At 39.6% G+C, this 22,984-nt stretch overlaps 1 protein-coding gene across 2 annotated transcripts; it reads right to left on the reverse strand.

Moving 5' to 3' along the window:
- Positions 1-3,557: 3,557 nt before the first annotated feature.
- On the reverse strand, positions 3,558-21,388 carry grem1a (gremlin 1a, DAN family BMP antagonist). Of its 2 annotated transcripts, none has more exons than XM_067990987.1 (2): positions 21,272-21,388; positions 3,558-5,145 (listed from the first exon to the last, which is right to left on the reverse strand). In XM_067990987.1, the coding sequence occupies exon 2, from the start codon at positions 5,142-5,144 to the stop codon at positions 4,629-4,631; it is 516 nt and encodes a 171-aa protein (XP_067847088.1). In that variant the 5' UTR covers position 5,145; positions 21,272-21,388; the 3' UTR covers positions 3,558-4,628. The 2 variants fall into 2 exon arrangements, with proteins under 2 accessions (XP_067847088.1, XP_067847089.1); XM_067990988.1 differs by lacking the exon at positions 21,272-21,388 and adding an exon at positions 17,222-17,290.
- Between the last annotated feature and the right edge of the window lie 1,596 nt (positions 21,389-22,984).

Here is a 22,984-nt window from a genome sequence, read left to right on the forward strand (position 1 = left end):
AATAAATTGGTTCTTCCTATCTCCTTTAATGGTTCATTCTTCGCAATCCCCAAGGGAGCTGGGAAGAAAGAAATTGGATCCCAAATATTTTTTAACAATTTAGCAAAACTTACTGCTCAAAGTTAAAGAGATGTTTGCAATATCAAGCCCAGACTCACTTTCGTTAAATCACTATTTAACTAGTATTATTTTGAGTCTACTGTGCTCAACATTCTATCATGTAGTGTACAGATCACAGATTTGAGAGCATTATTCCGATAAGAACATAAGAAATAGGAGCAGGAGTAGGCCATACGGCCCCTCGAGCCTGCTCCGCCATTCAACAAGACCCTGGCTGATCTTCGGCCTCAACTCCACTTTCCCGCCTGATCCTCATATCCCTTGATTTCCTTAGAGTCCAAAATCTAAGGATCTCAGCCTTGCATTTACTCAACGACTGAGCAACCACAGCCCTCTGGGGTAGAGAATTCCAAATATTCATGACCCTCTAAGTAAAGAAATTCCTCATCATCTCAGTCCTAAATGTCCGACCCTTTATCCTGAGACTGTGCCGCCTAGTTCTAGACTCTCCAGTCAGGGGAAATGTCCTCTCAGCATCTACCCTGTCAAGCCCTCTTAGAATCTTATATGTTACAATGAGATCACCTCTCATTCTTCTAAACCCCAGAGAATATAGGCCCATTCTACTCAATCTGTCCTCATAGGACAACCCTCTCATCCCAGGAATCAATCTAGTAAATCTTCGTTGCACTGCCTCTAAGGCAAGTATATCCTTCCTTAGGTAAGGAGACCAAAACTGTACACAGTACTCTAGGTGTGGTCTCACCAAAGCCCTGTACAAGTGCAGCAAGACTTCATTACACTTGCACTACAACCCCCTTGGAATAAAGGCCAACATATCATTTGCCTTCCTAATTACTTGATGTACCTGCATGTTAATTTTCTATGTTTCATGTACAAGGACACCAAAATCCCTCTAAACACGAACATTTAATAATTTCTCACCATTTAAAAAATATTCTGTTTTTCTATTTTTCCTACCAAAGTGAATAACTTCACATTTCCCCACATTATACTCCATCTGCCACCTTCTTGCCCACTCACTTAACCTGTCTATATCCCTTTGCAGACTCTCTGTCCTCCTCACAGCTTACTTTCCCACCTAGTTTTGTATCATCAGCAAATTTGGATACTTAACACCCTTCATCTATGTCATTAATATAGATTGTTAATGGCTGAGGCCCAAGCACTGATCCCTGCGGCACCCCACTAATTACAACCTGCCAACCCGAAAATGACCCGTTTATTCCTATTCTCTGTTTTTTGTCCATTAACTAATCCTCAATCCATGCTAATATATTATCCCCAATCCCATGAACCCTGATCTTGTGTAATAATCTCTTATGTGGCACCTTATTGAATACTTTTTGACAATCCAAATAAACTACATCCACTGGTACCCCCTAATCCACCCTGCTAGTTACACCCTCAAAAAATTCTAGTAGATTTGTCAAACACAATTTCCCTTTCATAAAACTGTGTTGACTCTGCCTAATCATATTATGATTTTCTAACTGCCCTGTTACTACGTCCTTAATAATAGGTTCTAGCATTTTCCCTACTATTGATGTCAGGCTAACTGGCCTTTAGTTCCCTGTTTTCTCAGTCCCCTCTTTCTTGAATAGCGGGGTTACATTTGCTACCTTCCAATCCACAGGGACAGTTCTAGAATCTAGGGAATTCTGAAAGATCAAAACCAATGTATCCACTATCTCTGCAGCCACCTCTCTTAAAACCCCAGGATGTAGGCCATCAGGTCCAGGGGATTTGTTGGCTTTTAGTCCCATTAATTTTTCTAATACTTTTTCTTTACTAATCTTAATCACTTTAAGTTCCTCCTGCTCATGAGACCTTTGGTTCCTCACTATTTCCAGTATGTTTTCTGTGAAGATAGATATAAAATATTTGTTTAACGTCTCTACCATTTCCTTACTTTCGCTAATCTCTTCCTTTTTATATACTTTTAGAAGCTCTTACAATCTTTTTATATTTCTTGCTAGTTTACTCATGTTCAATTTTCTCCCTCTTTATCAATTTCTTGGTTATCCTTTGCTGATTTCTAAAACCCTCCCAATCCTCAGGCGTACTACTTTTTTTGGCAACATTGTAAGTCTCTTCTCTTAATCTAATACTATCCTTAACTTCTCTAGTTAGCCATGGTTGGATCACTTTTCCTGTGGAGTTTTTATTCCTCAAGGGTATGTATATCTGATGTGAACAACTATTAACCTAAATAAAGACCATTGTTCTGGTATGAATAGTTTTTATTTTGTAATGAAGTATGGACAACTTTATACTTTTATTCTAAAATGAGGACCATTCTACCATTAACAGAACAAACATCCCAATTGTTCATCACCGACTCTTATTTTTAATTTATTTTTGTCATTCACCAAGTTATTTTAGCTTTCTCAATTATTTCCCTAGTCTCTCCAGGACACATGCACCAAGTACAGCTGAGAGGACAAGTGAGCTACTTTGAGTTCTTCACCGGTACTGTTCTCAGCCAGCCACCAAGCAGTACATGAAAAAGGCCCAAGGATGACTTTCATTCCCATTGTGGGTAGCTCTTGGATCTACTCCCCACCTCCTCACAGTAACTTAGTTGAGATGAGAATTTCAGTAATGTGGAGCTTTACAGACACTCCATCAATTTGTGTCACTGTGCAGTGGTGCTCCAGTACATTGTGCCCGCCACTGTGCTGCCTGTTCATCTCAAACTTTTAACACTTAACAGCAGTAACTGAAAAAAAACACACAATATATTTTGTTTACACAGTGAAAAGCAGCAAGTATAGTATATACTTCTACTAAGCGAATTAAATTAAAAGCCAAAATACTGTTGCTTTTTACAATTGTGGTAGTAGTTACTGCTTATTGTTCTTCAGTTATTCTGTGTAAGGACATAGTTCAAGCATCACAAAAAAACAAATAAAAACACACCCTAAGGGAGAATACAGACGTTTAATAATGACTGATATTGAATGAGACATAGGGTAGATTTTCACCTTCACCACCTGGGTGGTAATATAGCAGGGGCAGATCGCCAGCCCTTTAGAGAACCCTCCTGATTTTCATTCCATTGATTTCAACAGGACTTATCGGATCACGGGGTGGAGAGAGATCGGATCGCAGGGAGGAGAGATCGGACCGAGGGGAGGAGTGAGATCGGACCGAGGGGAGGAGAGGGATCGGACCGAGGGGAGGAGAGGGATCGGACCGCGGGGAGGAGAGGGATCGGACCGGGGGGAGGAGGGTGATCGGACCGGGGGGAGGAGGGTGATCGGACCGGGGGGTGGAGGGGGATCGGACCGGGGGGTGGAGGGGGATCGGACCGGGGGGAGGAGGGGGATCGGACCGGGGGGAGGAGGGGGGAGGAGGGAGATCGGACCGCGGGGGGGAGGGAGATCGGACCACGGGGGGGGGGGGGAGGGAGATCGGACCGCGGGGGGGGGGGGGGAGGGAGATCGGACCGCGGGGGGGGGGGGGGAGGGAGATCGGACCGCGGGGGGGGGGAGGGAGATCGGACCGCGGGGGGGGGAGGGAGATCGGACCGCGGGGGGGGTGGGAGATCGGACCACGGGGGTTGGGTGGAAAATGATCAGATCGCGGTGGGGAGGTGGTTCTGAAGATCATGGCATTTTTGATCTGGGGGGCTCATGCTGGAGGTGTTAAATTCAAATTGCTGACAAAATCTGAGGCACGGAGCCATATTAACATATTATAATTACCAACCCGCCCCTCAAGAGCGCATTACTTGGCCGACCACTATCCCGCCGCACTTAAAACCAGAAGTAGGCGCATTCGTGGCAGGTCGGGGTGGGTTTTATTCTTTTTAACAATTTATACCTGACACTGTCCCGGCCATCCAGGGGGGTTAAAATTACCCCCATTCTGCCATTCTGTTTCATTTTATTTTTGAGTCTGAAGCCTTTGTACGCATTCTGTGGTCAGTTACAGAGGCAGCTTATAATGCTGCTACCTCCTGCCAGCCAAAACAGTGGAAGCACAATTGTGCATGAGAATGTGATCCTTGTCTGAACTGGCTGGCTTTTCTGCCCTCTCACGCTCCTAATACAAATTAATGGCAGCACATGTGGGGATATGCTGCAAATTCCAAAACAAACTACTGGATTTTTCATCAGTTCAAATACCTTTCAAATTCAGGCTGCTACAGATAAGTTGTGTGGGGTGATTTTAATTAATCTTCAGTAAACTTTATCAATGCCAAAATTACCTCCCTTTCAGTCAACCTTGTAATATTATGGGCAGAATTATGCTGAATACAATCTCTCACAATGAAACAGAAATTAATTATTAAATACCCATAACATTCTGAACAAAAGCTTTGAAATAATTATTTTAAATATTCATATCCTTCTCTCTGACTATTCACATTCCACACAGTGGAAATTATCTACTTGGGGGTTTGGATTTCAATCCAAGTCCTTGAACAAATTAAAGTAATTGAGGATACAAACACGTGTAACTGTGCATGTCCTGGTATTTTTGCCAGTGGTATATTAGGTGACAAGTTGCTGACTTATGTTAGTGGTATTCTTATTGCATTAGTTGAGGTCTATAGAAATGCAGCGACACTGTTTAACTCTCTGGATTCTTTTCTTCTTAATTGGTGGCTGCAGGTCAGGACAGTTGAGGGTGACTGTCATGGTGGTGAATCTTTTAGGCTTGCAGAAAGAGCAGGACTGGAAGGAGCCCTCCTCCTTGCGGACATGCCTTGGTATGTAAAAAGAATTGCACTGGCCATAGCAGAATCTATTGATGATGATGCGGCTGTTGCAGCCTTCCTCGTGGATGGTTTGCTTGAGGGGCTGCGTTTTGCACCAGTCCCGTTTCAGGTACTTCCTTTCAGTGACGTGCAGCGCCTCATGACTTGATTCCAAGACCTCATCCACATTACTCCGGTTCCCAGCCTGCTCTGAGTTGTTTGGCTGCCCTTTGTCTGGGGAGGGGATTGCCCCTTGGGAGCTACGGTTCCTCTTCTTCCCGGCTCCCTCAGTGGTAACCAGCAGAAAGCCCCACAGGAACAGAAAAATACACAGCGCACACAGAGTGCGGGTCATCCTGGGGAAAGAGAGCAGAATGTATTTAATGACATGTCCACTAACTATTTATGAATTTTGTTACACCACATATGTTTATGTAATTGCCGACTACACATTGTTCTTGAGGAGAAGACATAACTCCTGGCAGGTTACTTGATCGACACCCTTTTTCATAACCAGGTCAAAACATTCATGATTATATCCAATAGCGACCTAGTTCTACTCATTTTGCTCCTCTGATGACGTTCAAACAAACCACAAATGGAGAACTACGTAATTTACCATTGAGATTATTGCCATTAAAAGCACAGCCCATTATTACAAAACTCCCACACAGTTTTGCTGGACTGCTACTTTTGAAGTATTACTATGTTTAGATGCATTATGATACATATTGTCCACTTACATAAAGCAAAAATTTATCTCATAAATAAAGCATGATTACATTTGCAAACAGAGATAATCGGACTTAACCGTGTCAAATTAAAATATATGTGGGTTAAAGACTATTCTCATAAAACATGCTGTTTTATTTTGTAATAAAACTGTCTCTTCTAGTAATACGAAAAGATCCCACATTATGGGGTGGCATTTGCTTTAGGCCCATTTTTCAGCCTGAAATGGGTACCGTACACAGAGTGAGCACCCCAACCAGGAGTCCCTAGGCTGTCCCAAAATTGGGCCTGAGGCCTCATTAACATTGCCTGGGTGAGCTGCCAGTGCCTGTCGCACCTCCATGGGCGGCTCGCCCAATTTAAAAAGATGAATTTTAGGTCCTTGCCTTGCCGGCAACAGCCCGAAAGTAAGTCGGGAGGGAATGGCAATGTAGGGGAGGGTGGCTGGTTGACATACTGAGGAGTCGGTGGAGCACTTCTGCTCCTCCTGGCTCCACAGCAACATTTTTTTAAACAAACTAACCTTTTGGTGATGGCCACTGCTTAGGCCGCAGCAGCCACTGGAGATTCCCGAGCAGAGCAGGCCCACCTCGCTCTGCGATGTCCAAACCCCTGTTTTAGATGGCAGCCAGGAACATCTGAAAAATGGCCCGACCAATATCAGGTCGGACGTCTTTCAGGCGTCCTTTGGACGTGGAATATTGGTCCCCGAAACTGGCTCTCATTGTTTTACATCCGTAAAATGGATGCAATGAAGTCTAATTTCTACCCCTATTTGTCTTCTTAGCCAGTCCCAAAGTCAGTGGTCAAGATGGTGGTGGTTAGCAACCAATATAAGATGTGAATTACAACAGCTCAAGTCAAACAGGAAAGCTACATAACAATAAAGGTTTTTTTTAATAACTATATATAATAAAAGTAAAAGAAAAACAAGAGTATGTCATGGACATGGGATGTAACGCACACAAAGCCATTTTTATTCTCTAAATTTCAGCACCTCAATTTTGGTATTTCTACACAAGTGCAGTGAACTGAAATAATGTATGTGATCTTTATTTTAAGTTGCATTTAATTGCATCTAGCCGATTCTTTTAGAAAAATATCCCATATTCCTTTTACAGTGCTTAAATAATCCATGATGTTTTTTTAAACAGTATTAAAGTGAAGCTGCCTATAAAAGGAAAAATATTAATTAACTAATTTTGTCAACTGAGTACCACAAAGGAATACATTGATAGTAGCCTATTTTTTCTTATTTCCTACTGATTTGTTTATCAATTTGTTTATTCAGTTAGGTATCTGTGAAATATATCTCAGCTGGTTATTGTCTCTTTTGCTGGACCTTTTTCTTGTGTTTCTTTTCGATACACACTCCCTCTTACCTGTTTCTCTCATTTCCCATTTCTTTGCTTTATTTTTCTTCTATTATTCTTATTTATTTTAATCGTTTATTTTTTCCATCTTCCCTATTCTTACAATGATTCTTTTTGCTTTAACTTTCTTTTGATCACTTTTTACCCTTTGCTTCAACTACTTTTCCATTTTTGTCTTTTTATTTAAAATGCAAAAGTACACTGCAATCCGATAAAATATTCTATAAGTTCCCTTTTAACTTAGTTATAATACCTGAAATAAAGTTTGTTTAAAATCAGTCAGTCCAGAAAATTAATAAGATGCCTGAAAAACTATTGGTCTCATGCTCAAAAGGTAATATTCATATCTAGCCATTTAAACTATGACTGTCTTTAGATCTGATTTTTCTGACTTTTTGTCTATTTGTGGCAAACTATTTACTGATCTATCTGATAGCTGTGATAATTATTCACCATACAATTAATACTCTCATGATTTTTTTTGTGATATAGTCTTCACTACGTAAATTGTTTAAGTACTCTTTTTCTCAGTCCAATAATAAAAAAATATTTTTCGAATACTTGCTCTCTCACTGTTATCATCCAGAAATGATTTACACTCATTTCTCTGTCTCTTTCAGTTCTAAGGACTGAGCTATAAAACATTATTAATAGTCCAGTGTATCCCTTGAATTGAAAAACCACATGAAGTACATAATACAAAAAAAATCTATACTCAAACAAAATCTACTCTAAGGGTACATTTACACTACAAGTTTAGTATCCGTGTGAGCAATTTTGGATTCACATTAACTGTAAACTGGCAGCGTAAATCCAGAGTCAGAGTCAGCTCAACCTGACTCCATAGCAAAGTGGGATGAGATTCTCTAGAGGCGTAGTTTCATACTGTTTTGGTTTGATGCCACATGGAGTGTAAATTCGGTGCAGTGTCAAACCTGGTTTATAAAGTGTTGATGGTGTCTGCAATTTAATATTTAGAAAATGGTGATTCTCTCCTCCCTACTTTATAAATGTTTACATTTTTAACTGTTGGGGAGAGAGCTATGTCTACCCCTATAATCCAGGCATACTGATCTCTCCTGGGCAAAACTACTACAGTTCCAGCCAGGCAGGAGCCTGTCAATCTAAACACAGTTCTGCCTGGCTGGAACCCGAACTGCAGCTACCAGTCAAATTGATCCTTGAATAATTGAAAAAAAAACTGCTGCTTTCAGCAGAGGGGGTTTAATGTAAATGTCCTGATCCTCCCAAATTAAAATCATCTCAAACAAAACTGAAAAATATTTAGTGGGATAATTTTCTCATACATTGTATGTAACAAAACTGTAAAAACATTCTTTAAAAACATGGTTACAATTTTGCAGGACATAGCGCAGAAGAGAAATCTTAGTGTAGTGCTGGGACCAGGGATATGTAGTGCAATTGGTCAGAGTTAAAGTGTGGGTTATAAGGCTGGACTGATATCTTGAATGTCTGTTACTCGCACCAAGTCCTGGTCACCTATCACCCCTGTGCTCGCTGACCTACATTGGCTCCCAATCCTCAACCTTATCTTCAAATCCCTCCATGATCTTGCCCCTCCAGCCCTATAACCCTCCAAGATCTCTGCGCTCCTCCAATTCTGGCCTCTTGTACAACCCCGATTTTCATCGCTCCACCATTGGCGGCCATGCCTTCAGCTGCCTAGGCCCTAAGCTCTGGAATTCCCTTCCTAATTTCCACCTCTCTACCTCTCCTCCTTTAAGACACTCCTTAAAACCTACCTCTTTTGGTCACCTGTCTTAATATTTCCTTATGTGGCGTGGTGGCTCGATGTTAAGGTTTGTTTGATAAAGCTCCTGTGAAATGCCTTGGGACATTTTACTACGTTAAAGGTGCTATATAAATGCAAGATTTTGTTTAATTATCTTCAGGAGACAAGGAAAATTTCACTGAGCTCTATCTTCTTCTACCTGTGATTGGTTACCTATCTTGTGACATTGAGTAGGTTGGGTAGAGTCCATTGTAATAGGAATGTGCCTGGTGGGCTGGAGAACCTGTTTCCAAGGTATGTTTGATCTCTAGACTCACCACAGTGCATCCATTTGACCTACAAGTGAAGCCCATTACTTTTAATACAGCCACCACAATTGAAAGAAATTAAATACAAAAATTGAAAAGCTTATCATATGCATATTAGATATTCTTTTACTAGCAAAAAGTTGTTTGGAACTAATTTTTTAAAACATTTCTCTGCCTTTTATTATTTAAAGTTCATCATTACTTACCATTTACAGGCTTGATGGGCCGAATGGCCTCCTTCTGTGCTGTAACGATTCTACGATTCTATGATTTACCAAGGCAGACTGATTTAATGCTGACTGCTGGAACTCTTTTTATTGGCTGTGTCATATGAAGAGATGAAGAAGCAGACCGAGATTTATTTCAAGCCCAATTGTTAGGCAGGTCGATGTCTGACCTGCCAGAAGTCCCTCCTTCCATTGAATATCGTGTTGTATCTACAGCACTTCTGACAATAACTTCACAGGGTGAGTTTTCATAATTATCATGTCCATCGTAATGCCTCAGAGGAACTGGGATTTGAAAAGTCTGTCATCGTGTATTACTGCACAGCAATGAAGATCAATCCCTAACTGGCATTTTATGTGGGAAAGAGATGTCAGCCAGAGAGGTGAAATGACTGAAGATGCTGTGCATACCCAGTAACACTGGGCTGATGTACAAGCTAAGGGGGAATCTATCTGCTGAATCAGTGGTGGAGGTTAGGTGGGGGCTGTAATCCCCAGCCTGGCTGAACCTAAATTTCTCCTCCTAAACCAGTCCTATCCCTTCAACCAGGTGTAGGTAGAGAAGTGTGAATGACTGATAAATGACCTGCAGCATCTGGGAACATAAAATATTATGATAAAGACATAATTATTTAGGGTTAAACTGAGTTAAAACTTTACTGTGATGTCAATAAAACCTAAAGTTTGGTTGAAATTTTATTTTAAAGTCACAACTACAACTGTTCATACTGTTTTCGATAACTTTAACCTGCATTTGATTTTCATGGCAGCCTGGCATGAAAAGAATGAGAATCCTGTGTTTCCTCTTGGAAAACGACACTAATTCACATTAAAACTGAAGCAGCACTATTTCTGTAATGTTGCTGAATAAAACTCTGGAGTACTAATACTATAATTCAATATTATTTTTAAAGTTAGGAGTTTACTTTCTGAACCAAAGAAAAGGTTACTACCATATATTTGCATAGCTGGCATTTTGTTTGACACAAACAACATATTTGGGAAGCCTTTACTATTTAAAAGTTATCCATTCTTTAGCTTATGTAAAAACTGTTAATTGTGCCCTGGAAAAAAATGCTCCCACATAACAGATGGCTAATTCTATACAAAACAGAACAGGTCATAAAGATAAATATAGATAAGGTAGGCCGTTTGGACTATCGAGCTCGTCTTTCCATAGAACCCTATGGACTCCATCCCCTTCTCAAGCATCTAATTGCATCTTGAACAATTCCAGAGTTTTTGCCTCCACTTCCCTAACTGGAAGGCCAAAAGCTTGATCATATTTTGCATGAAGAAGTGCTTCCTGATAGCAGTCCTGTTCAGTCTGATCCAAAATATCACATGTGATGTAGAAATGCGTTATTTGTTTCAAAAGGCCTTAACAAACAAGTTCATAAAAATGTCTTATTGTAAATTCACATCTAAACATTATACATCTTTAAGGATGAAAAGTACTTTTCAAAAGCTTTAAAGCTTTGTTCACTATGCCACTGAAGTGATAATTCATGCTCAGATGATCCCAGTTGGAATTGTGGTTTTTGATTTACAGTTGTTGTTTTTTCCCCTGGGGGGTGACTTTTACTAGTCTTTGCCAATTCATCTGTGGGAGGAAGGGAAAATTAGATCTCTAGTCCCCTTCTGTACCTTCCATGGGGTTAGGTACCCATGAAGATTTCCACAGACTGAAAGGTCCCACCTTTCCTGGCCAAAGATGCAAAGGTGCTAATTTTAGTTGGGGAGGGGGGAAACAGAAGCAGAGAGATTTCAGTTATTATGGCATTAAAAATTACAGAAACATCACCGTTACAGTCATTTAAGATTATTGATTCTAAGATGTAGATTGGATTTCTTCGTTCTGTTTGCAGTAATCAGGTAATTTTCTGAAAAGGTGAAAACAGATTAAATATTTTGAAGAAAAGGTTTGTATTGCTTTCTTTATAATGAAGTGAAACAGTACTTGTTTCAAACACAAGCTATAGTTCCGCACTGTGGAATGGTTCAAGATATATGGCTTGAATTCATGCCATTATGTTATTCAGGGATCATATGAATTGGTGAAGGGGATTTGTAAGAAAATGTTACCATTGAGCACAATTGGAGAGACCTACGTGTGCAAAACATGTATTGCCCAGGGCAGTGCATGTATTTATTGCCCCCTTGTGCTCTGATTGATTTCAATGGGAGACACATTCCAGATGTGTTAGAGAGAAATTTATTACCCTCATGAACTACTTATTGTTTTCAATTACACGTCATTTCAACTGGGCCTATACGATGAGTCTGAATGGAGGGTATTGCCAGTCCACATTACACCTTCCTATGCAAGCAACTGCAGGATAATATATTGAAACATATTTTCTGAATTCTGACATGTCATACAGCTTTTTAGTTTCCTAAAGGTTGTAAATTCTTAACCTATTTAAAACCCTTTTTGATTATTAGCTTTTCATTCAGTGTTTAAAGGTTAAAAATTACATTGCACATGAAAGGTCTCCAGATCCAGAGGGTAAGTATTAATGTTAGTAGAAAATTATATCAACTGTTTGCATACCAATCCTAGATTACAAAGAGTTACTTCATTTTAAACTAGTTGCTTTAACTAGCTGCCCCCTTGGGTCTATGCCATATCAATGGGTCTTTTTTTGTTAAGAGTAGTGACTGAAATGTCTCCCATTTTTTACATGAGTAAATGTCACACCCATCAAGGCGAAAGATGTCAGTGTTAAAGAGTGGAACACTTTTTAGTTTTTCAATTTTGTCATCAATCAGCCACACCCTGGTCAGGAATAGCACAGCCAAATGCAGAGCAAAGCTCTCTTTACTCTGCCTCAACAACGACAACTTGCATTTATATAGCGCCTTTAACATAGTAAAATGTCCCAAGGTGCTTCACAGGAGCATTACCAAACAGAATTTGACACCAAGCTACATAAGGAAATATTAGGACAGATGACCAAAAGCTTGGCCAAAGAGGTAGGTCTTAAAGGAGGAGAGAGAGGTAGAGAGGCGGAGAGGTTAAGGGAGGGAATTCCAAAGCTTGGGGACTAGGCAGCTGAAGGCAAGGCCACCAATGGCGGAGCGATGAAAATTGGGGATGCGCAAGAGGCAAGAATTGGAGAAGAAAAGAGATCTAGGAGAGTTGTAGGGCTGGAGGAGATTACAAAGATAGGGAGGAGTGAGGCCATGGAGGGGTTTGAAAACAAGAATGACAATTTCAAAATCGAGGCATTGCTGGACTGGGAGCCAATGTAGGTCAGCGAGCACAGGGGAGATAGGTGACCAGGACTTGGTGCGAGATAGGATATGGGCAGCAGAGCTTCAACCTCAGAAGAGCACCCCAAACATACTCATGTAAATTCTTCTACCTCCCATACCAACCATTCCCATGACCTCTTTGAGTGAGATTGTCATTGAGTGCTGAATTGGAAGCATAATGAACTGGGTTAGACTGCCGAAATTCATTTCATTTAAGACAGCAATGGACATCAGAAAGATGTGTAGCCATCCATTTTAAAGAAAAAGAAAGAAAAAACTTCCATTTATATAGCGCCTTTCACAACCTCAGGACATTCCAAGGTGCTTTACAGTCTATTAAGTACTTTTGAAATGTAGTCGCTGTTATAATGTAGGAAACATGGCAGCCAATTTGCGCACAGCAAGGTCCCACAAACAGTAATGAAATAAATAACAAGATTATCTGTTTTAGATGTTGGTTGAGGGATAAATGTTGGTCAGGATACCGGGGGATCTCCCCTGCTCTTCTTTGAATAGTGCCTTGGGATCCCAAAATGTCCACCTGAGAGGGCAGATGGGGCTTCAGTTTAACGTCTCATCTGAAAGACGGCACCTCCAACAGTGCAGCACTCGCTCGGTACTTCACTGATGTACCAGCCTAAGTTATGTGCTCAAATCTCTGGAGTGGGACTTGAACCTTCAACCTCTGAACCTTTGAATCAGAGGTGAGAGTGCTACCACTGAACCAAGGCTGACACCGATAACTATTTTAACAACTAAATGATACAAAATTGGTAATAAAAATCAGATTCTTTCTAGAAACTGGGTAATGCAGTGGGTTAATACTGGCCTTTCGCCTTTTAGAATCCAGCTCAGACTGATGTGATGGAAGTTTTCTCTGTCTGCTGGCTGTCAGAGCCCTACATAGAATAAGTTTGGGCATGGGCCCAAAACACAAAAACGCCCTTATTTAGCACTAATTTCACTCAGAGGGGACACAGGATGGCTGACGTAGGAAATGGAAAAATAGTCTGGGAAGCTCTTCTGAGTTTGGAGCACATTGTTAAAGCAGAGTAGAGGGAGCTCTACCCTGCATCTAACTGTTTCTGATCTGACCTGAGAGTGCTGAATACTGAAAGTGGATTCCTGAAATGGAAGAGTGTTCCAATCCACATCACTATCATTGCTCACCTTGTTAAGCAAAAAATTCACAAATAAAAAGCTAAAAGGATTTTTCTCACTTCAATTTAGATCATAAAAGAGACAAATTTATTCTGACATTCAAGAGTGGAACTTCCCATTTGGGGGGGGGGCATAAAACAGGTGGTAGCGGATCAGCCACCTGTTATATACCCGCTCGTTTTCCCTTCCCATTGACATGCTACACCCCTGTCGGAGTTGAACGTTCCGTCCCAAGTTTGCTCTTGTATTTATTTGTTGGAGATGGAAAGGCTAAAATTCTCACGGTGCACATGTCAACTAAACGTGTTTAGAAGAATTATGAGATAGTTCCTCTCTGCAGTCAACCTCTGAAATTTGTTGTCCTTAGGGTATAAGTAACAAATAAAATCAGCAGGTAGATCTGTTAGCTTACATTGTAAACGGAGAAATGGAAAATCCATTTTATATTTAGTTTTCTCCCCTTCTTAGAGCTCCTCACAGCACCCACAATTGACAGCTAAGAGGAGCACAGGTAGCATGTTCCTCGGCTTCTACCAATAGCCACTGTAACTGGTCACTAGGAGGTCTGCAAAAACAGAATAGCTTGCTCTCTCATTTTCTCTCCCCCATCCTGGGGAAATGCCAAACTTTTGCTTGCTAGCTGCCCTTATAGTGCAACTATGATTGGGAAATTGTGTAAGGAATCTTGGCTGAAAACATGTGTTATGTAGTTCCTTGGTACAGCTCAATTTGTGTACCGTTGGGCTGCTCAGAAATTGCCTGCTTAAACAAAAATGTTTGTTAAACTGGTGCTTGGCAAAGGGAAAAATATTGCACACTGTAAGTAAACAGTACCAGTAGTTGAAGGTATCAGCCAGCCAAGTCTAAAATTCTAACAAACAGATGTGTAACCTCCATTAAGGGCAATCATGTTAAAATACCGTATCACCAGAACATGATGAGTATTAAAGCTTTGCCTGAAGCTACTGGCAGAATTAGACACTTGATTAGTCATTTTTGACATTTATGTATACATAGTCAATCTGGATGTTGGCATCCGCCCAAGTAATTTTTATTTAGTCCCCAAAGCAAACTGTAATAAACATTTGCTTAACAAAACTCCACTCACCTCTATTAATTTCCTTTTGATTGATGCCCTATTACATTAGATGTTGCCTTTAATTATTTCATATTTTAATAATTTAGCAATCAACAGAGAAAAAGGATAGACTCAGTATATATTTTTACTCCTTAGCTACAATTATTAGTGCATGAAAAATAACTCTTGTTAGTCCAGAAAGCTTAAGAGCTTAATAGGGGAATACCCTTAATTTTGTAACATAAGACACAGTTTGATGGTGCCACCTTTTATGCTTCAGTGTGCTGTACCAAACAGTCTACTACTGACAATCAGCAGCAAAGTATTCCTAAACATTGTACATTCTTGTAATTAATATATATATATAGCAATGAAAAAAATGGAAACTAATAAACTATCAAAATGTTTTACTCAAGTTATAGGCATACAAGAAAATCGAGGAACTGTGTTACATAATAAAAGTTTGTTATGTATTGCATTTACTTTCCTTTACTTTTCACTTGTCTTTGATTTATTCTCTTTGTCTATCTACTTTTATTTCTTTGTGTTTCTATCAGTTTTGATTTTCTCTCTTTTTACTACCCTTTTCCATTTGCTGTTATTTTCTCTTGCTGCTGATCTTTTTCTTTCTCTTGTCACTTTGCTTTCTCACTGCCTCTATTTATTTCTCTCTTTTTCTCTCTGCCTTCAAGACCTTTTCTTCACATGACATGTGAATAATAATTATGGCTGCCCAAGCTCTCTAGGAATCCTAGGGAACATTTTGAAATTAGGCAAGTGATGAATCTTTGTGCATTAATAGGGTTTACCATTTTCCTGCCCATATAAATAGGATAATCCCTACAGATATGGGTTCACATATGCCATTCTCCACAGTGTGGGTTTCTGCCATAATACATATCATTAGGTACCAGGTGGAGACAAGTTGATTCTCTACATTGAGAGGGAAAATCAGAGAACAAATTTCCAGAGCTGCTCATTCACACCTCCTAGTGGGAAGCTTCTGAAGAGCAATGGCAGAGACTTTGGAGCAGGCTATCTGCTCACTCTGCTTGCCTGGGAATGGTGCATGGTGTGGGGCAAACTAAAAGAGTGGAGAAAAAATCTACAAGTTGGGGGATAAACATTTTTAATATGAGAAGGAGATAAGCTCTTCATTTATTGCACTTTGAAGTGACTAAAGACTATAGCCCACTGGCAGTTAATAATGAAATCGTCATCCTCAATTACTATTGCAAGTGAAACAGTTTATTAAGTATAACTTCATTATGATGCTGAAGGCGAAAAGCTATTCCATTGTAAAATGGTTCAAAGGATAATTGTGTTACTCTCTAAGGTCACTTATTAAAAACTGTGGGGTAGAAATTGGTATGTGTTGCGCCCGTTTCTCGGGCGCAAAACGGGCGCAAAGCATTACCACTTTAACAGTGGGACGGCCTGCGCTCGAACTAAGTAGACATTTGGCCCACTGTTAAATTCATCAGGCCCATTTTTTAGGCATCTCAGGCAGCCACTTAAAACCGGCATGAGGCTCCTTGCATTTGAAAATGAGGGACCTAACGCCTGTTGAAAGACCCCTTGGTGAAATTAATTTAGGATGAGTCGCCCAGAACTAAATCTACCACTGTAATCCTCTAGTATTTCGGTTGCAGTGGTATTTTTTTCCATCTTGTGTAATCCACTATATTTTGATTCTTAATTATGCCACAATATACAAATACATGTGTTCTGTATTCCAGATCAATTTCACTGTGTGAAGTGCTTTGAGAAATTTTGATGATATGATAAGTCTCTATGTAAATGTAAGTGTTGTCTTCTTATTGTCTGCTAACAATGGCTTTAAGCTTAAAATATTGTTTTAGGTTACAGATGTAACAGAGAATAGATTATGATAATCAAAATTTGAAACATTGGGGTATTTTTTCAACTGGCTGCCTGTGGGTAAACTGGCATTGCGGATAAGCTGCCCCCTCTCGAAACAACCTCGGGCCTCATTTCAATAATTTAGGCAAGCTGCTAGTCCCTGTGGCATCTCGCACTTCAGCTCTTCTTGGCTCCAAATCAATGTTCTTTTTTAAATTACCTACCTTTTTGGTGGTGGCCACTTGCCAGACCACATCCACACCCAATGCCTGCTCCACTCAGGGCAGCCCAATTTCTTGGAGGGGACCTTAAACAGGCATTAGGACCCTCATTAGCATATGCAAAGGAACTAACGTCCGTTTTAGGCGCTGTCCGAGGCGCCTGAAACTCGACCAAGGCTAATATGGCATTGGACATTTTACAGGCATCCCTGGGGCACAGGGCATAGTCCTACAAAATTCCCCCCCCCCCATTTTCCATTTGGAAAATGCACGCATCGATGACCAATTTCCATTGATTTCAATGGAAATGAAAATCAGGAGGTTTGTATAATGCTGCTAATTTTACGTCCGGGCGGAAAGTTGAAAATTTACCCCATTATTTCTTTAAAACAATTGCCAAAGCAATTATCTAAAACAGCACCACTTGGCATAAAAATTCAATTGGTTTCCACTATTACCTGCTGAGACTCAATGAAAATGGTGATCGTGGCAAAATGGAGAACTGTTTTGTGACAGTTGGTACCAAGAGAATAACTTTAAACTTCACTGTTCTGGCCACGCCTAATCTTTAATAAAATAAAACAATAGATGTAAACATAACCATATGTTTTTCAGTCTGGCATCCCCACTCAGTGGTCAGAGTTAAAGGTTTCCTTTAAATTACTGCTTTTTAAAGCTAAAAATACCAAAACATCATCACTCAGATTATATAATAGATCTGTAATGCATAATAACACTCATCCTTTAGTTTATATATGTAAAATAATGGACACCTAGAATTGAATTCAAACCCAAGAGGTTTAAATGATAAACCATTAGAAACCATGAGAACAAAGTTTGAGTGGTCAATAAATGTCAATGTAACCATAAGACTTTCAAACTACTCCCACACATCTTTTTGTATAATATATGTGTGATGTTTTAATATAACTGCAAAAGAAAATAAATTAAAACAGGCTGACAACTTTTTGCAGTGTGCACTAATAGAGGTTAGTGGGATCGTGTGACTCACGGAAGAGAATAAGAAAGGTATTATTTGCAAAACATTAAAGGACTATTCACTGCACATTATATATAATAAAATATAACATGTTCCAGTCCAATTGTGCACTCAACTTTAGCATACATACTAGCCCTCTTCATTGAGTTAACAATCCACAGTGGTTGGTATTTTAGTCCAGTGGTGTAATAATAAAAAGTAAATCCCTCCACAGTACTCACCAAGCACAATCATAATACTGAAATGTTACATTAATGTTACAGAAACATAATCTATTGATATGACTAGTGCTAATCATATGTTATCAATAGTATTATCTTTAATATTGTAAATAGAACTATGCATAATAATGAAGCTTCCCCAAACATCTAACATATAAGGCTAGAAATGAATGTTGTTAATGTTACTACATGAATTATTTTATCAAATTGAACACTAGTATCAAATTCCTGTCTCCATATTTTAACAATATTAATCCATTTGGAAACCAGACTTATAAGATGGAACCCTGGGTTTGACAGAATTATGAGATGAAATTCAGTCTCTAGGTATAGTGTGCATCAATTTCCTCTAACAGTGGAGGGACAGATAGTCTAAGAAGACTTCAAGTGTAGCCAAGTTTCAGGATATCTAAGCCTTAATGAATCTTAATTACTTTCATAAAATTCCATTTTAACTGTCTTTAAAAAAAATCACAATTTTTAGAGTAAACCCATTTTAAAAATAGATTTTATTTCATGTAAGCTACACCTAATAATTTGAAAGTGTGACCACTACTGAAGAATATAAGAACTTCAGGATTGCTATGAAGAGGCTGATATAAACAGTATAATGTAATCACTCGTGGTTAGTAACTTTTTTTATTTTTAAAATTATCCTATGGTCACGAAATAACATATTACCAGGAAAGCTTTTGGCCAGGAAATTGAAAATTCCCAAAGCTCAAATTTAGGTTAAAAATATTGACAGTTACAGTCCTGAATTTTAGTATCATTTTATTGTTATTCATACAGCTATTAAGCACATAACAGCTGGGATTTCAACATTTTTGTTAACTATTATTTAAAAATAATTCCAGATTTCAGCACATTAGTGCTGTAAACACTGTTATTAAAACTTTTAAGGCAATAATATCTGCTTTGCAATGCAGAACTGGATTGGAACCATGGTTTTGATATTTCTGAACTACTGTGCAGTTGTATAAACAGAAGTTATTAATCGCACTGTGGCAAATTACATTCTGTTTCACATTTTGATAGCCCAAACTGTTTAATGATCGCCTGAGGCAATTTTAAGATAGTAACCAAACATTTTTTTTTGTATTTGTGCTATTATATTGCGCAGCTGGAGATTACTGTAGCAAGGACAAATGTCTCCCAGAATTGATCTCGGTGGTTACAGAGAGGGCAAAATGCCCGCAAAGTTTACGCTGATGTGCCAAGGACCAAAGCCATAGCTGTCTGATGACCTAATCTGTCCTATAACAACCCCAATCTAGTGGGAGATGGTTAACTCTGTCTTTGAACTTCTGCATGCTGGTATTCCATACTGACCTTGTGAATTCATGCAGATCGCTCAGATGCAACGGCAGTAGCTCTTTGTGTTCTTGACATAAAGACGGGGGCTTGGCTGAAGCATTAGTAAATCAGAACAGACTATGGAATATTAAATCGTTTTACTCTAAAATCTGTACTCAGCATCCTCTTTTTCTGGCGGGGGGGGGGGGGCATCTTAATACACTCTCCGCATTGTTAAAAAAAGATGCTACACAATCTAATATCAGAACAATACTAAAAAAGTGTTTATTTTCCAAAATTCTTTATCAGATGTCTCCATGAGTAAAAACACGTTAAAGCTGATCAATGAATAACGAATAAAATAATGGCATCCATACTTCAAAGATTACTCCTGTTAAAGAGAAGGGAGCGTGTATGAATGTGTTCCTAATAAAACAAACCAAAATTATGAAAAACTGGACCACTCAGGCCTGTGCGTGACACGAGTTCTGATAACAGAATTGCTCTCTCTCTCTCTTACTTATCTCCTTCCTTCTGATACCTCCCATCCTCCGCTGTAGTGCTACACGAGTCAGCGCGACCTGATTCCTTTTCATTCCCACACGTGCTGCAATCTCTCTGCACTTTTCCCTCTCCCCCTCTCAATGGCAACATGAGAAACACAAAGCAAAACAGATCGGGAGATATACAATGCGACGTCATTTAAATCCACCACGCCGTAAGCAAGTGGCCCTCTTGACAATAACTCATCTGTATGATACGTTTGAGTCATCCTGAGTGCATCTTGAAATATGATCACATTATCTGATGTGCCACAGCAAACCTGATGATGCTGATAATAAGGCTCCGTTACAAGAGGAGAAAACAGACTGCTGGAAAAAAATGAGGAGAACAAAAGCAAGGTTTAGAATAAGATAGAGATTAACAAAACGAGAAAAAATTGTAGAAAAGAAAACTAAAAGAGAAAGCACAGACTGTAGCGAAGGGACAGGAAACTGGGTAAATACAAGGGAGAGGAATAGACTATAAAAAGAGAATTATAACAGAGATCCCGGACTAAAGAGAACAGAGATTACAAATGTGAAAGAGTTCAAACTGTATAAAAAGTTGACGGAAAACAGAAAGAGGCTGCAATAAAGGATATAATTCTTAAAAGACCAATATAAACTGAATGTGTGAAAGAAAGGGAAGGACGTGAGCCGCGAAAAGAGAGCGCAGACCACACGGCCCATTGGCTTTTGTGAGCTCCCGCGGTTTATATCGATGTGGCTGGAGATTATACCTGACCTCAGGGAGAGAGAAAACGCAGTTATTACTTACAGTCCTGCCCCAGAGAGAGGGAGCAAATAGAACTGTTACAGAATACAACTCGACAGGTTAGTACCACGACATTATGACCCCAACCGAATAGACAAATTGGTCAACATAAATATCAAACCATATACAATGGTGACTGCTGCGTAATATAAAGGTATAATTGAGATAGCCGGGTGTCCGTGTATAGCTTGATGTTTTTACACCGAAGCAGTGGTTTGTTGCTGGAAACCCGAGGTCAGTTGCGCATAACGTTAAACCGCCAACCAAAAAAAAAATGTTGAGTTTCAGCGAGTTCGGCACCGCTCTCACTGGTCAGCTGGAGGTTCTGTGCACAAATAGCGCACCGCGGCTGTACTGGCCCACATCACAAGGGAGCCACTTCACTCCCAGACAGGACACACTGATCGCGATCCACTGAGGAATGAACACAGGACAGCAGCAAGAATCGTGAAAAGGTATGGATGGAGAGATGTGAAACAGTGCAAAAAGGGAAAGGAGAAACTATATAAAGCAATCAGGGAGGGAGAATGAAACCAGGCACGTAGTTTAGATATAGATATAAGCAACCTGCTTCACAATACTTTCTGGTGCTGATCTCCAGACACTACAGCTGGACAGACGCATTGACCATGTTTACTGATAGTTGTTATAAAAGTCAACAAGTACACACTCACCTGCCCTGCTTTCCCGGTGCCGTGGCAGTTACTACAATCTGCTGTTTCACGCAATAGCCGGGACGCTATAGAATATAAAAAGCTCTGGGTACTGATGGCTCCATAGAATGAGCCGCTGATCCGCGGTACAAATTCTTCCCGAGTCGTGCAGTCACATTTAAAAGCAAGGAAGTCTCCAAACCCCCTCGCGATCATTGGCCAGAAAACTTGGAATCGCAGCAAATTAATCCGCCCACAAACAGATCGTAATCGGAACTAGCAAATTACATTTTCACGCCACGCACATTCCTTTGGTTGCGAATAACGAACCCTGACAGTAATTGTAGGCAGTTTTGGTCGATCTCTGCGCTGAAGTAGAAGATGAAAAGAAATTACAGAATTAATCAATGTAACTTTTGTTGCAACCTCTATCGATGTTGATGTATTTCTGCATTTTGCATAGCTGCATTTGCACTCCCTATTGCGAAAATCTATCCCTCTGCTAGAATCATAGAATGATTACAGCACAGAAAGAGGCCATTCGGCCCATCGAACCCATGCCAGCTCCTTGTAAATCAATCCAGTGGCTGAGGGCAACAGAGGCCATCGTCCCTCCCTGCGGAACGACTAATTGATGATCTACCCACTGAAATCTAAGCATCTAGACAGTATAAATATCACAGGCTGCGTCCTAAGTAGAAATGAATGCAACTTTTACATAAATACAAAGCAACCATGTTTTTTTAAAGATGGCAATTTGCCCTTAGTACCACGACATTATGACCCCAACCGAATAGACAAATTGGTCTTTTAAGATCATTTGCAACGAATTAATGTCAATACTCGTTAATTGCCATCTATATTTGTTGATTTTTTTCCAAATGGTGAATAACCTTGACATCATAAGTAAACTGACTTGCTAGGAGTTTAACAGTGTGAAGAAACTGAGATAACATTCGTAGCCATAGCCATGAATCGTATATTTTATGCAGATCCTTCACCTGTTCAATTCAGGAACTCATCCAAGCCAATTATTATGTCAGGAATCTTACAACACCAGGTTATAGTCCAACTTGCTCACCTGACGAAGGAGAAAGCCTCCGAAAGCTTGTGATTTTCAAATAAAACAGTTGGACTATAACCTGGTGGTGTAAGATTCCTTACATTTGTCAACCCCAGTCCATCACCGGCATCTCCACATCACAATTATTATGTCGTCACGTTTATTATATACTAAACAGGTATGGATTTAAAAAATATTATAGGCAACCTATCACAGGGTAAAAGTAGTAAAAATTGATTCCTTGTGTGTACAAAATGTAAAATGGCAACTTTTTACATTCGATATTTAAATAAAACCTTTGTATTGCAAGGATAATGTATGTGCAGAAATGTAACAAACAGGTAACAAAATTATCTAAATTCGCTATATTCTAGAGTAGTTAGAGCTTTTACTATTAAGCTGTTATGCTGTTTCAGACACATGGAGGAAATAAAAACGGAACAATCCTTTCTGTATTAGTCACCATAAAACATAGAACGAAGCAGAAAAATCCCATTTCTTATACTTTTACTTCGAGTTCAGGACTGTAGTCAGAAAGTGAAAAGTTTAAATAGCATGATAATATTTATGTAAAAATGTGATAAAGAATTTCCACACGGGCTCCGTTATAACTTTTTGCTTAATTGAATGTTAGGAAGTCAGCGGTGAAGCTGTCTATTCCTTTTTCATAG

Source organism: Heptranchias perlo, chromosome 10 (assembly GCF_035084215.1).
Source record: "Heptranchias perlo isolate sHepPer1 chromosome 10, sHepPer1.hap1, whole genome shotgun sequence".
Taxonomy (NCBI): domain Eukaryota; kingdom Metazoa; phylum Chordata; class Chondrichthyes; order Hexanchiformes; family Hexanchidae; genus Heptranchias; species Heptranchias perlo.